We start from the raw sequence: 14,771 nt of genomic DNA, 5'->3' as shown, positions 1-14,771 counted from the left end.
GGTCTTTCTGCTTTGTTTTTCAGGGATGATAATGGTGATCTTATTGCTGCTCGTGGCAATTGTGGTCGTTGCAGTGTGGCCTACCAAGTAGCGCGCCCAGCTGGGACACCCGCCATGCTGGAGGGAAACTCAGCTCCCTCTGGTGCACGAAAGATGCTCTCAATAAATTCCCCCAAGCTCGGAACTCTGGATGTGCATTACTAGCGCGATGGGTCAGGAGCCTCGGCCCCCACATGGCCCTTGTGATGTCTGCTTTTGTCATTTTGACACTATCCCAAGGTCCCTCCATGGCCCTGCAGGCGCTGGGTGTCCTGGGGACACCGAATCAGCAGGCAGCTTGGAACTTTGCTTGTCTGGTCTGTCGAGGAAGTCACAGGCCCATGTAAGAGACAAGTGGACAGTCAAGGCCAGTGCACCTAGGCAGGGAGGAAGGAGGCACGAGGGCCGTGTGAAAGGGGCAGCGGCACAGGGACATGTCTGGTGTGTCACCACCACCCGCCAACCTGCCCACGGGCCACCCCTGTGGTGCTCGCTGCAATATTGGCAGAAATGTTTCTGGAGTCTACTTTAGGAACTGCCGTCACACCTGGAAGCTCACGTTTTTCATTTCCTCAGTGATAGTTAACCCATTTTCCAAGGCTAAAAACAACTTTATGAGCAGCCAGAATGAAGTCTGTCACATAAGGCGGGTGGGGTGGGAGGCAGGTGGGAAACCACTGTTTAAGGTTCAAGAAAGGTGTGATTATGAAGTCAGGAGAGCAAAGCCTTCGTTTGCCTTAAACTGGCTATGGCAGGTGCTCGTGTGTGTGTGGCACGTGTGTAGCACAGCGTGACGGGGTAGGCCTGTGTGCCGTGCGTGGGAATGTTCTGGGTTAGAAGGGAGCCCAGGGCCAGGCATCATGCCCTCGCTCCCCTTGAGGGAAGGAAGGATGGGCCTTCGCCCTCCATGATAGGAGAGGATTAGGGTTGGTGATGGGGCAGCTTCCAAAGCACATGGTTTCACTGAGGAAAAGGTGAGAAGAGCCTGTGGTAGGGGAGCCGGGGAAGGGATGAGGGGGTACGGGGTATCTGCTGTGGATTTTTCAGACAGTGCCGGTGACTGCCCTCAAGAGCTTCAAGAGTCCATGGGCTGACCCTGTTTGGGAGCCAACCAGGGGACAGAACACGCTGCCTGGCAGAGCGCTACTTCCCAGGACCTCGAGACTCCAGACTCTAGTTGTGCTGGGAAGCCCCGGGGGCCTGCAGAGGGTAAGTGATCCTATTCCTGGTAGCTGTTCCCTACAGGGGCAGGTCCCAACTGCCCATGCCCTCCCCACCCACCCAAGCGCTCCTGCCCCCCCACAGCCCACGGTCCCCTTCTGTCAGAAGCAGTCTGGCTGCCTTGATTCATGCTTGGACTCTGCTCCATCTCCGCCAGGACAGCAGGACAGTGCTGGTTCCCAACCGCTCCCATCATAGCAGCCCAGGGCCCTCCCACATGTACGTGCCCTGCTGCATGACCATTGCCCGCCCACCAGGGCCTCTGACCACGTCTCCTCACTACAGCGCCCAGGCCAGCAGGACAGCCGCTGGGAGCTCCAGAAACCCTCACGCCTGCAGGGGAATGTCTTTCCAGAAGAGAACCATTGCTTCTGTGCACAGCTCAGTGGCCTGAACCAGTCAGCCAGTCACCCCTGGGGACCATGAAACACCCAGACGGTAGAGCCTGAACCAGTGGTGAATGGCCCCAGTGACAGCCACACCCTCTTCCCAGGTATATGACTAAGGGCATATGTCTGTGCCTCTGTTTCCTGCTCTAGAGGGTGCAGGGGAGATTGCCTGCCTCAGAAGTTGCCCTGAGGATCAGGTAAGTTCGCAAGTGCAAGCATCGAGCTGACAAAAGCTTCTTCCTCTAACCAAATCTAAATGCAGTGGATGTGGGGGGGTCTCCAAATGCAGGCCTGAGGGATTTGGTCACATGCTTTCATCTAGTGCAACAGAGTGAGTGCTGGGGAGGTGAGTGAGCCCAGGCAGAGAAAAAGCTGTGGTTTCCCCAGGCCCCACCCCCATTGACCTGCAGGGGCTGCCCAGGTGTGCCGACCTGGACTAGGCCTGGGTGCGGTGAGGCTGTGGGAAAAGATTTCGCAGACTAAATGGGCCATCTTTGAATGGGAGCAGGAACCTGCTATGAGCACGAACCACGCTGTCAGGGAACTGGATTTTGAAGCAGAGGGGAGGCTTTTCTGAAGATAGGTGTATCCCTGTAGGAGACGGGCCATCCTGGACGGGGCCAGGCCTGTGGAGTGGATGGTGGCGTGCCCTGGATGCATTTTCTTGCAGGGTGGGGGCCGTGGTTGCCGATGCATCACCCAATGGCAGGTCAAGAATCTGCAGTCACCTCTTTCAGTTTTGTCATGCGAAACCCCAAATGTATAAACACCGTCTCCTTGGAGCCCCCCACTTTGGAGCTCATGGGAAGTGGCATTGAAGGTCTGTTTGACTTTCTCACCTCCTCTTGACTTGCTCAGCACGGAGCCCCGGCAACTCATGGGGCGTCTTTGAACCAGAGCCACAGCCTTCTGGCTCAGCCACACGGAAAGGCCTTTTCAAGCCAAACACTGAGCCGATGTCTGCACACAACGGCTTCTGTTCTTTTGACTGAGTGGGCTCTAGGCCCAGCCCGCCACTGCTAGCTGAGTGACCCTGAGCAAGTGACTTTACTTCTCTGGACCCACCAGCAGGGGAGGGGTGAAAGTTAACCAGCACCAGCGGGTTAACTGCAAGGACCCACCATTCAAGCCTTGGACAGCACCGGGCTGGGGGCGGGCGGGCAGGACGGTACTGGGCAAGGTAAAGCTTCCCCTTTCCTTAGCTTACTCAGGAGACACCCACCCCACTCTACAGTGAAGGGCAGATGAAAGGGGTGAGGCAGATCCAGTGGTTGGAACGAGCCGTTTTGTGAGACCTGTTGCTCCCAGGCCCAGCCTAGAGTAGCACGGCTCAGGTAAACCAGGGTGGGGGTTTCCAGCTCGGCTTGGCAAGGCCTGGTTCTCCCCTCCAAGCGTTCAGAGCCGCAGCCCCAGCTACACAGTGCTCTGAACAGGTCACGTGAGCAGTGAGACCTCACCCCAGACTCACAGGAGCAAGACACGGCCTGTCACCTTGGATGCTTTTTCAGTGAAAATAAACTTTATTAAAATAACAGTAGAAGTATTGTTTAGCTTCACTGATTATTAATATAAGCATGTTAAGTCTGGATACCATATAAAGAAATCCAGATACCTACTTAGGACTTGGTACTTCTGTTCCATGGAAACGTCACTATTATTAATAACTAACAAAATCTTGGTTTTCATTAGCCCCAGGGTGACCTGCTCCTTTCGAAACCTCCAGGGCCCCAGCAGATCTGTGGAACTTGCCTTCCACTAGGCGCTGCGGAGTCCCCACGGCCCCTCGGTTTCATAACCGTCAGGCTCTCTCCTGACTAGCGGAACAGCGGTGGCCCATGGCTGCCTTTCCCGTCCCGTCAGCAGAGCCGGCCTCGGCTTCCTGGGAATGCTCTGCAGAGACTTTTATTTTTTAAAAAATTGGCCAAGACTCATCTTTTCTCTAATTGCTTCATAAAATTTCAGACTTCCTCCCAACCACATGCCAGTAACAATTAATTTATCTGCCTCTTTCCAGAAATGACTTGAGGCCTATTGAATCTCCAGTTTGTAAAGCACCGAGTTCATCTGCCGTCTACTTTTTCTCCCGCTGCTGTGTTCATCCTTCACTCAGGTTTGGTTGGTTGGTTTTTGGCATATTAAATGTTTTTAGTCTTCATAGAGCAAATGAAGATATGCTGAACATCAATAGTCATGAACATGGACATATTGAACATGTCTGTTCAACAAAACCTGAAACCTAGGAGTGTCTCCGCCGTGAGCGGGCCATCCCCATCCTGGGGCACTGTCTCTGGAGGGGGGGGGGCAGGCTATGCCCGTCTGCCCGGTGTCAAGCACTGTCACTCCAGCAGGGCCTCACACCTGAGAGTGACGGAGACACCAGAGGCCACCAGTCCCTGCGCCTTCTGCAGGCCGGGCCAGACCTCTTTTTTTCCTGAGGAAAAAGGGGATCTCACTCAGGCCCCATGCAGCGGGGAAGGGCTGTCCACGCCTTCAGGGGGCCAGTTGAGTCTGCATTCTTAGGGGCCAGACCAGGTCCATTGCTCAAAACAGCTGGGTGCAGAAATTACAGCTTCCTGGTGACGATCAGCTCCACTCTGCATGGCAACACAACATGTTCCTAATGACTGAATTGTTTATTTAATAAAGAAATCACAACCATTTGGAGGTTTAAATATAGCCTCTCAGAAACACAGTGAGCTCAGCTTCTGGTGACTGCGAGGTGCTGGCTCCCGCCCCCTCTCTGCACCGCGTGAATCCTTTAGCCGTGTCTTAGGGGAGAAAATGGTTTCACTAACCCCATTGTCTTTCCTTGTGAGTCTCGTCTTGGATTTGAATAGGAGAAACTGCCTGTGAAAGGAGAAAACCTTTCGTACAGGTTCTGAGCTAGGTAAGTTCAAAGGTGCTCTCTGCTGCTGGAGTTGGGGTAGGTGGGAGGAGATGTCTTTTCTGCCTGGGCCCCAGGGAGTGGCCAGGATCTGGATCCCAGAGGCTATTATTTGGAGACTGATAAGAGATTGTCCCGTCAGACAGACTTTCAGCTCAAAATTGCATTTGGAGCCAGTAAACCCCTATGGCTTTTACATGTAAATCTGCCCTTTTCCTGTCTCTTTTGAGGGGAATCCATATTCTGGTTCTTTATGTGGCCTGAAGACCCACCACCTTCTCCCCTCCCCCCCAGCTCAGGCCACTGATGAAGACTAGGAGCCGGAACAGTGTACAAGAGTTTATTTAATTGATATCTGAATTTAGTTCTATCATGTGTGGCCCATATTACAAGTTCCATCTGGGTCCATTACAACTCTAACAACAACAAAAAAACTTAAAAAAAAAAAAAATCCACAACTTTCTCCATGTCATTAAATATATTCATATATAATAACCATAATATATTAGTATGCATTGGAAAGGAACACTGACCCAAACAATGTGTCATGGTCACAACTAAACATTTACAATTCTGAGTGCACAGAACTCTGAAACGCGGGGGAGTGCGGGGGAGGGCGGGAGGTGCGTTGGGGGCGGGGAAGAGATGTCCAATGACACACGGAGTGGGACTGGCTTGGATTTGGCAGGCGAGAGGCCCCACAGGTACACACGGGGAGACCCCTAGGGGTGTGGCATGGCTGTGACCAGGAACCTTGGCGGCATCGATGCGTCTCGCTCCGGTCTCCCTTGCCGAGCAGGGCTTCCTCGAGTGCCGAGACCCTGACCGTTTTTCGTTCTCCAATCCTAGCTTAGCGTCTCCTTGGTGTCAGACTCACCCCAACCTGGGGCCAACACAAGAAAGTCTGGGCCCGTTTCCTGCAGCTGCTGTGGAGGCGGATTCCAGGAGGTGACGAGGGGGTCTGAAGCGGCTCCCCGGCCAGGATGGCATCTGGTGTCCCGCCCGCCCGGCCTTCCCAGGACAGAAGCCCCCGCCTGCAGGCAAGTCCCTACCCCCAGCCTCTGGCATCACTGTGTGTCAGTAAAGCAGGCCCTCCAGGGTCGGGCTCCAGACCACCTAGCTGGTGAGAAAAAAGGACAACTGGGGAATCTTTTTTTCTCCAAAAGAACTAATCTGGTATATTTTTCTTCAAACACCTACATATCACAATTCTGGTTAATACACTCTTCAAAAGTCAAAATCTAGTTCCATTTTACATCCCTTCCTAACTGTACAAACTGGAGCACCTCCGTGCCTTCCATCTCCTCCTCCCAAGGGGGCGGGGATGGAAGGACCAAGGGTGGGTCCTCACTGCTAAAGGTGGTGGTTGGGACCAGGCGCTGGGGCGGGGCAGGGCAGTGTGGGGGAGCTGGGGGAGGCAGCCTGTGGTGACGGAAATCCCCAGTGTCCATTCTAGCACATGCCCGAGGGGCTGGCCTGGGCCCACGGGGTGCTGAGCCTGAGGCTGGTTGAATTTAAAACAAGATACACTACTGTTCGGCAGGTCACTGACTCCAGAGCTGAGGGGCCTCACAAACCCCTCTCTGGACAGGGGGTAAGACAGATCCAGGTGGGAGGTGACGTGGCTAACGCGTGTCGTACTTTTCAAGGACTGTGAGCCTGATGCTGATGGTGCTAGCACTGCACGGTGATGGGCATCGGCGGAGGGCAGTGCCTCCACCTCCGGGCCTGAATTCAGGGAAGATAAATACCCCTCCCAAGCTAATTCTGTCTTCTCTCTGCCAGGCTCTTCTGGAATCCCTCCAGATGTCCTCTGTCTGAGGGTCAGCCAAGGCCTGCCTTCCTGGAACCTGGGACTTCCCGGGCTGCCTGCGGTGAGTTATACCCTATTTCACCCTCTACTCTTGCTGCTGCCCCAGACTCCCACAGGCAGCAAAGGGCATTGTGGCCCCTGGTCAGAGAGCCAGCCTCAGGCCTGAATCCAGTCCTGCTACGTGTTTGCCCAAACACCTTGGGCACATGTGCTTCATTTTTCTCACTGGTGACAAAGGGGTGAGAATTCCTGCACAGGGCTGCCATGAGGATGAGATCATGTGGATAAAGTGCCTGGCACAGGTGCTCAGTCAATGGCAGTGGTAATACGGGCTGGAGGTGGAGGGTGGCCAGACCACGAGGGCCAGGCTCATACCTGGTGTGACCCTTTGGAGCCGTCGAGCTCCAGCGGGGAAAATGAAACCAATTTCCTGACTGAGAGGGGAGCCAGGCCTCTTAATTCATTGTGCTGGGTGTGAGGACACGGACCAGAGGCCCCTGGGCAGTGCAGAGAGCACAGGAGGTGCCAGAATACTGGGCACGGCCTGGGACAAATCAGACTGGAACTGCCCACTTGGGGACAGTAGCTCTAGAAAGGGGGCCTGACCACAGCCGGGCATGGGAAGTCACCGCAAAGGTGGAAATGGGGAAGCGGGGCTGCCCAGGCTAGACCAAGAGACCTATAGCAGGGTAGCCCCAGAATAGGGAAACTGGCAGCAACAGGAGGTGGCCATGGTTTCCTTGGCCCCCAGGAACCTGGCAATTCCTACCTGCCATGGCTCTGGCACCCCGCTAGGTCAGCGAGCCCCTAGCCCCAGCCAGGCCCACTGCCTTCGCAGCCTGCATAGCAGGCCCATCCCGGCCCTTCCCAGCTGTTGACACTGCTGAGGGGCCTTGTGGGAGCTGATGTCATTACACAAATAGTGTCCCTGCCTGCCGTAAACCCAGCCCATGCCCCTTCCCCCTCCCCTGGAAAATGTCATAAAAGGGGCTGGTTCCAAGTTTCCAGAGAGGAAACTCTCTGGGAGGTTTTGCCTTCGCCATCCCTCCAACAGGCAGCTCCAGCATGAGGCAGTGACCACCCTGCTTGGCTTCTCAAGGGTGTCCTTGGGCCCACTGCCCTCGGCACAGGTCAGAATCCCGGCCCGCACCCAACCTCCCGCTGGGCAGGGGGCAGGCACCAGTAGGGGCTTCCTCTCCTCTGGCTCCACAGGCTGTAACCCCCCACCCCAAGACCCCACCGAGAGGGACCAACTCAGCAGGGCAATGGAGACCCCAGGCTGCTTTCCGCCTCCTCCCAAGGCCTGCCAGGCCCCTGCAGTTGGGCTCCAGGTTGTCACGGCCAGGGAACCTGTGGGAGTTCCCGAGGAGGACGGGGAAAGGAGGGGATTTTCAGTCTTTCTGTTGGGAGTGGTGGTTTGGCTGGGCTTGCTCTGCGTCCCCCACAAAAGCTACAGCGTCATTGAATTCACAGTTCTCCTCACAGCCCCTTCGCCAGCATGCGCCAACAGTGCCGGCCCCACTTGTGTGGTTCTGTGCCCAGCGCTTGGGCCCCAAGTCAGGCTGCCCCGCCCCTTCCATGGAGACCCCACCTAGCCCTTGCGAAGCGCGTCTCTGCTCTGGAAGGAGCCCATGAGGTAGCTAAGTCTCGTCCTCATTTCTCCAGGGCCCGGCCTGCTATGCACCCCTCCCAGCGCACCTCCAGCCTGGGGCGCGAAGGGTGGGGTTGGGTGAGGGGCCGCCAGGGGGAGGGGCTGCAGAGGGCCCCGCCCCCCGCCCCCCACCTCGTGGGCCAAGTCACTGGGGCTGCCAGCTCGAGCGGCCCAGCCCTCCGCCCCGCCCGCCCGGCGCGCTGCTGCCTCCGCGCTAGGCCTTTTTGCACTTGCCCTTCTTCTCGCGCTGCTGGAACTTGCGCAGCCGCCGCGCCCACGTGTCCCGCCACTGGATCACCAGGCTGCTCTTGTCGGCCACGATGCCGCTCTGGTCCGGTGAGTCCTCCGCGTTGCCCAGCAGCAGGTACTTCTTGAGGGGCTTGATTTTGGGGCACTTGCAGGCGATGTCCCGCGAGCGGATCCACAGGCTCTGGTCACCACGGCGGATGCGGCTTGTGCCTTGCTTGTACACGGAGATGATGTTCACCGTGAACTTCCACCAGTCCCCCGCCTTGTCTGCCTTCAGGATGTGGATCTGGACCGCTGCAAGAAGCGCACGCAATGAGTGGGCCACTCATTGGGGAGGGCCGCCAGGACCCAGCTTCCGGAATTAGGGGCGCCCTGCCTGCCCCCCACCCTCCCCAAAGGCCGGGGTTGGGACAGCCTGTTTGACAAGGGAAAACAGCCCCAGAGCCAGAGCCGTGCAGTGACTGCACAGGGTGCCCCGGGGGAATGGCTGGATGGTGGCAAAGCTGATCCTGGAATCCTACCTGCTGACACCTGGGTTAGAGCCACTTTTACAAGACGCTTCCTGCCTATTTTAGAGATGCCACCCAGCACTGCCCTTGTGAAGGAGCACCCTCGTAGGGTTCCAGAAGGCCAGAGGAAGCCCATCGAGACTGACCCCCACCCCACCCCGGCATGCTGGGCAGAGTGCACCTGCCTGGAGCAAGCGCATGAGAGCAGCGCTGGCTCTTCCTTGAGGGATAGGGAGGGGGCATGAAGCCTTTCAGGTCCCCCCCCCCCAATCACTTAACACACACCCTGCCCTTGACCCAAACCTCAGAAAACCATGACAGGTTCTCAGTGGCCAGGTGCCGCGCATCCGGAACCTGGGCCGGCCACAGCCCCCTTCCAGAGTTCAGGGTCCTTGCACTGTCTGCCTCCCTTCCCTCCTAGCCCCTCAAATTCCCCAGGCCTTTCCCTTTTCCCCAGTTTGGAGCATTTCCTCCATTCGTAGGGGTTCTCAAAATGGAGCAGGCATCTGAGTCCCTAGAGGATGTCAAAACACACATCACGCAGCCCAACCTGAAGTCCAGATGCACTAGATCTGGGTGGGGCCCAGAAGGTGCATTTTTTAGAAACTTCCAGGTGGTGCGGATGCAGCTAATCAGCAAACATGCTTTGAGAATTAGTGTCCCAGTTAATGTTAACAAATGTTACTTCTGCAGGATATTAAGGGGTATTTTAAAAACAGGAGAAAGTACAAGAGGTGAGGGGCTTCAGGGAAACTGCTCGAACGTGCTTGTGAAACAGGGGTTAAGAGATTTCCTTGCAGGACGTTCAGGGCCCTTCACCTACGAAGTGTCTGTGCCTGCATGTGTGTTTCTATCCCAAACAACCCCAACCGTAGAAACCTCTGGTTGGAACGTTTTGGGTCAGCAGAGCCCCACGGACCTACTTGGGTAACTGGGAACCCAGCAGTTGCCCCCAGTTCAGAGGCTACATGAAGTCTCTGCTGCACTAACCTCCTTCCGCACCACAATCGAAACAGCCTCCCTTTCGCTGAGCCCACCTGTGCCCTGCTGAACGTGACCCTGGTGGCTGAGTGGCTTGAGCCCTCCGCGGAGGACGGCGCGCTGCCCTGTCCCTCCCAGTCACAGGCGAAGAGACAGACACGAGCAGCCACAAGGACGTGCCTGCAGCAGCATGACCCTCGCTCCTCCTGCTGAGCGCCCCTGCTGGCTGGCTCCTCTCAAGGTGTCTGAGGGCCACTGTGCCATCTTCACTCCCAGGGCCTCCCTGTGCCCACACCAGCAAGGTCACGGTGGGCAGGAGCGAGGGTGACTGGGCCCAGGGGAACCTCGAACACCGTCCCACTCATCTGGGGTGAAGAAGTGGCGGATTTTCCCCAATTTTCATTTCAGCTGTTCCTGGGCATCCTGAACTTTGCACTCCAGTCTGAGGGCTCCAAAGAATGGCTGCCATGGCAACCGTTTCCATGTTTTTGTCACCAAGGGACTCAACACTCAGTGTGAACTCTGAGGGGGGTGGGGAGCCCTCCAGCCCGGAGAAGTGGCTGGGCCTGGTGTGTTTGACTGTGCAGACGGAGGTCACCGTGGCAACTGAGTGCCCCTCAGCTAAGCAACCGGGGAGCCAACCCAGGCGTCCCTGAGAGCCCCAGTTTCCTCTCCTCAGAACTGAGTTGAATACAGAATGAGCCTCCCTCAGGATCTGGTTTTCCAGCGTGGGACCTCAGACCCCTGGACCAGCCACGGTGAGCTCCCTGCGCTGGAGTGGGCAGAGGTGCTGCAGAAGGCTCCTCTGACTGCAGCCCCTGGAGAATACCGGCCCCAAGCATCTGCTGGTGTAGCAGGCTGGACTGTGTCCACTGCGAAATTCATACTCATGGGAGGGTAGTTGGGGACAGGATCTTTGAAGAGGTAATTAAGATGAGGTCACCAGGGTGGGCTGTAACCCAATCTGACGGGTATCTTAGAGATTAGGATAGAGACCACAGAGAAGACCACACGAAGACACAGTGAGAATGTGGCATCTCCAAGCCATGGTGAGGCCTCAGACGCAGCCAACCCTCCCCACAACTCGCTCTCAGACTTCCAAGCTCCACAACTGAGAAAATAAATTTCTGTTGTTAAAGCCACCCAGCCTGTGCTACTTTGTTTTGGCTGCCCTCGTAAACTCGCACGAGTAGAATCAGGGCCTCCGGATCTCGGGGCTCATCTCGGGGCCAGGTGTGAGGGCAGACATGGTGAGGCCTCCCAGCGGAGATGAGGCCAGAGAGGCTTTCAGGGTAGTGGTCCGATCTTGAGCTGGGCCTCCAGAGGCCCTCCTTACTCCCTGGACCTGCAAGAATGTGGCCCTTCATGACAGGCAACCCCTGCCCCACTGTCGCTGGCCTGGAGCACAGGCTGTCTGCTCCTCTCGAGGAATGCTCTGGATGACCAGGCAGGGCATCCAAAGAAGCCTTGTCCCTGTCCCCAGCAAGCCCCCATGCAGTCAACACAGCCTAAAGGAGACCTGGTGAACACAGCACTGAGGGGTACCCATCCCTGGACACCCCACTGTCTCCAAGAAACCAGGGGACAAAGCACCGGCCTGGTGCTTCTACCCCAGCAGCTTCCTGGCTTTGGGGTGCAACGACACAGGCCCAGGGGCAGGGGTAGGAGGGTGGTGGTAGAATTCATGTGATTATGCTGGAAGAAGTCCACATTTCCACTGCCCTTGGCAATGCCCCCACACATTACACAGCCCACCAAGTATGAGCTGCACACACAGTGCTCGGGCCAAGTCCCCGCAGCGCACATACAGCTGAAAATATTCAAAATACACATTGAAAGGGTGACCTCAGGCAGACCTGCTCTGCACGCTCGGAGTGCATTCGCACAGCGTGGCACACTGCCGGGGCTGCCACCACCTCTGATGGCCCTGCTGGCTGAGAGCCAGGAATGTCTGGGGTCTCCTGGGGGTCCAGCCGGGAGCTGGGCACAGTGACTGGGGGCAGCTCTACCCATCCGAGGGCAACAATCCCCAAGGGCCAGTCCCTGACCCCGACACGATACCTTAGGCTCTAGGACCCCTGAGGCCCCACTGTCTTGCACTGATGTCCTAAATCAACCTCGCTGAGGCCAGACATGGGGTTCAGGTGAGGGCCTCCCCCATCCTGTTTTCAGAAATGAGGAAGATGAGGTGACATTCAGAAAGGAAGACCATGTGATCGGACCGAGCCAGGAGAGGAACACTGAGACCCCTTAAAATTAGAGACTGGTCTGCAGAAGGAAGGCCAAGCCGGAAGCCGGAGCGGATATGGGCTGGGAGGGGGCCCTGGCCTCCAGCCCACTGGTGTTACCAGCCCCACTCTCAGGATCCACACATTCCCTCCTCCCTCCACACCTGCGCAGCCCAACAAGGAGGACTCAGACTGAACAGCCACTGGCAGCCCCCACAGGGCAGACTGGACAGGTGAGGATGGCTCCAGAGAACCCAGCTGAGCTGTAGCCTAGGTGCCCAAGCCAGCCACAGAGGAAGCGTGTCAGCAGGGTGGAACCGACACATGAGAGCAAGGAGAGTGCACACGGGCTCCGGAAAGCAAGGAGACACCTCCCCTGCCCAGGTCCTAGGGCCCAGGCCACACCGAGCGTCCCTGGGTTGCCCCTGACCTGTGTGGGAACCCCCCCTTTCCTGCAGCGAGCCACAGAGCTGGGAGCAAGCGCGCGGGCGGGGCAGGGCAGCAGCCCGCGTTCAGCAATTCTGGGGATTGCAGAACGGACTTTGGTACAAGGAACCCTTCCCAGCCACCAGAGCAGGCTCCGAGGACTGACTCCCTGCTCTAACTCTGGCTAGCGGGGCACCCACCTCTCCGTCCTTTGGCAGGGTCCCGCACCTGGCTCTGCAGGACTGGCTGTGGCTCCAAGGGGCCAGGAAGGAGAAAGAGGGTCCAGGGAGGCCAGAATCAGCCAGAACAGCTTGTACCAGCTGGGTCGGGCAGAGGGGCAGGGGCTTGAGGTAGGCTGGATGCCTTGGCCAGCCCTGGGCTTCCTTTCAGCAGCTGTGTGCCACACCCCAAGCAGCAGCCAGGGCATCAGCGTGGCCGTCCTTCCCAGGGTGCCTCAAGCTCGCAGAGTCCCAGCACTGAGAAGGGATAGGTAACCCGAGAAGTGGGAAGCTGCCGGGCACAGTCTGTGCTCGGATTCCTCCAAAAGGGGACTCACTGCCCGGGGGCAGCCCTGTCCTCTGCCCCGTTCATTCAACACCTGCCTCCCTCCCATCTCTAGGCCTGTCAGCTCTGGGGCCTCCGAGGACCTGGCATCACCACCACCCTGGACAGTTAGCTCTGAGCTGACTTATGGCTCAGCTTGCAGGTCTGGGGGCCCTCCTGCTGGGATCAAAGCTCCAGCCCAGGCGAAGGGCGAGGTGCAGGGAAAGCCCTGTAGTCAGCGAGGAATACACAGTTGCTGCTCATTCATCTCTGGCCCACCCGAGACAAACCACCTGCCCGAGGGGAGTGGCCACGGCCGGGAACCCGGAGACGGCTGGCTGTCCTCTCCCCAAGTCCCGAGCGCTGGGACACCTCTGCAGGGAGACTTCCTGCCTCCTGGAGGTCTCCTGGATTTATGGGCTGCTCGGGGCGGGCCCCCAGGGGCTTCCCAGCCCCTCACAAGGAGGCTTGGGTGGTCAGCCTCTAGCCTCCCGCCCAGCCACACCTTCGTGGTGGGCCAGTCCAGCTAGGGGAGGCTTGTCACCCATCTGCCTCGGAGACAGCAGCCAGGGCGAATGGGGGCGGACACTAACCCCACAGAAACCATTAAAGCCATGCAGCCCGCCCCATAAATCTCCGGGTCTAGAAAGCATGGCATGAGTTGCAGCTGCTTTCATAAAATGCAGCTCTGACCACATGTTTCCCAGTCCCCCGTGAAGGTTAAGAAACTGCTGAGCAGGGCCACGTCTTGCTCTCAGGGATGCTAATCTGCAGGCAGGGATGGCTGAACAAACGGAGCAAGTGTGCTAAGTGGGGGCTCGGGGCAGCCGGGGAGGGCCCACACACCAAAGACGGGGTGTCACAGCTGTCCAAGCCCAGTTTTCACTAAATGAGGTGGAGAGCTGGAAGCTCACTGTGGCCAGACCCGGCCACCCACCTTGGCGGTGGCCACCCTGCTTTGTGACAGGCTCAGGTAGGAGAGTGGTCTGGGCCCGGCCCTGCCCTGCCTGGACACCCTCCCTTCACGAGGGAGTGGCGGTAGGGAAAGGCTGGGTACTCTGTAAGAGCAGCCCCAGGAAGGGGAGCCTGCTGTCCAGGGAGGACAGCTTGGGCTGCCTCCCAACCCAGAGCTCACCCTCTACCCACCAGGAACAGGGACAGAGCTGCAAAAATGTCATTTCTGAGGCTGGCCAAGGCTCCGCTCCCTAGAGGTCCCCAGACCTACCTCCCAGACCTAACATGGCCCCCAACCAACAGAAGACCCTGTGCCACTAAGAACCTCCCAGCAGAACAGTGAATGCCCCCCGACATCCAGCCCATCAATGGGGTTCTGAACTCTGGAGGAGGGGAAGGCAAGAGGGCCAGCCTCCCCCAACATGGGCTCAGGTCCAGCCTCACGGCACAGCCCCAACCCCACCAAGAGTTTATGGCTCAGCATTTGTGGTTGCCTATTTGTACCCACTCCACAGAGGAGGTATGACCCAGTGGGGCTCCCAGACAACACCCCATTTCCCCAGCAAAGCACCACCTGCATGCCCCTACAGGAGAGCAGCCTCCTTTTCCCTGCTGGCACTTCCCACTGCTCCCAGGACCGTGCGTGACCTATTTGGAGCAGCAGGTGTCATGCAGCCTCTGAGCATCACCCTCAGCTCCCAATCCTAAAAGTCAAACCACTCTCAAAGGACAGAACCTGCTTCCCCAGAGAGACCCAAAAATAAGACCTCAGTCCCTGAGACTGGAACACCAAGTTGGGCTGGGCACCACCACACTCACCTGGAGGAATCAGTTCAGGTGCAAACAGATCTAATGCAGCTTCTCCTGCAGCACCCCCCCTGCCC

General features: G+C 57.6%; 2 protein-coding genes across 2 annotated transcripts in view; one reads left to right on the top strand and one right to left on the bottom strand.

Moving 5' to 3' along the window:
- Window positions 1–1,037, top strand: part of STX8 (syntaxin 8) — a 235,922-nt gene extending 234,885 nt beyond the window's left edge. Inside the window, exon 8 of the mRNA XM_037495210.2 lies at window positions 24–1,037. Coding sequence (XP_037351107.1) covers window positions 24–91 — 68 coding nt within the window. The 3' untranslated portion in view covers window positions 92–1,037. The remainder of the gene's footprint in view (window positions 1–23) is intronic.
- Window positions 1,038–4,859: 3,822 nt separating this feature from the next.
- Window positions 4,860–14,771, bottom strand: part of NTN1 (netrin 1) — a 170,803-nt gene continuing 160,891 nt past the window's right edge. Inside the window, exon 7 of the mRNA XM_037493235.2 lies at window positions 4,860–8,540. Within this exon, the coding sequence (XP_037349132.1) occupies window positions 8,212–8,540 (329 nt within the window). The 3' untranslated portion in view covers window positions 4,860–8,211. The remainder of the gene's footprint in view (window positions 8,541–14,771) is intronic.

This window comes from Talpa occidentalis, unplaced genomic scaffold, assembly GCF_014898055.3.
Source record: "Talpa occidentalis isolate TD23 unplaced genomic scaffold, MPIMG_talOcc4v2.1 talOcc4.7, whole genome shotgun sequence".
NCBI classification, from domain to species: Eukaryota; Metazoa; Chordata; class Mammalia; order Eulipotyphla; family Talpidae; genus Talpa; species Talpa occidentalis.
This window is presented reverse-complemented; position numbering and strand designations above follow the sequence as displayed.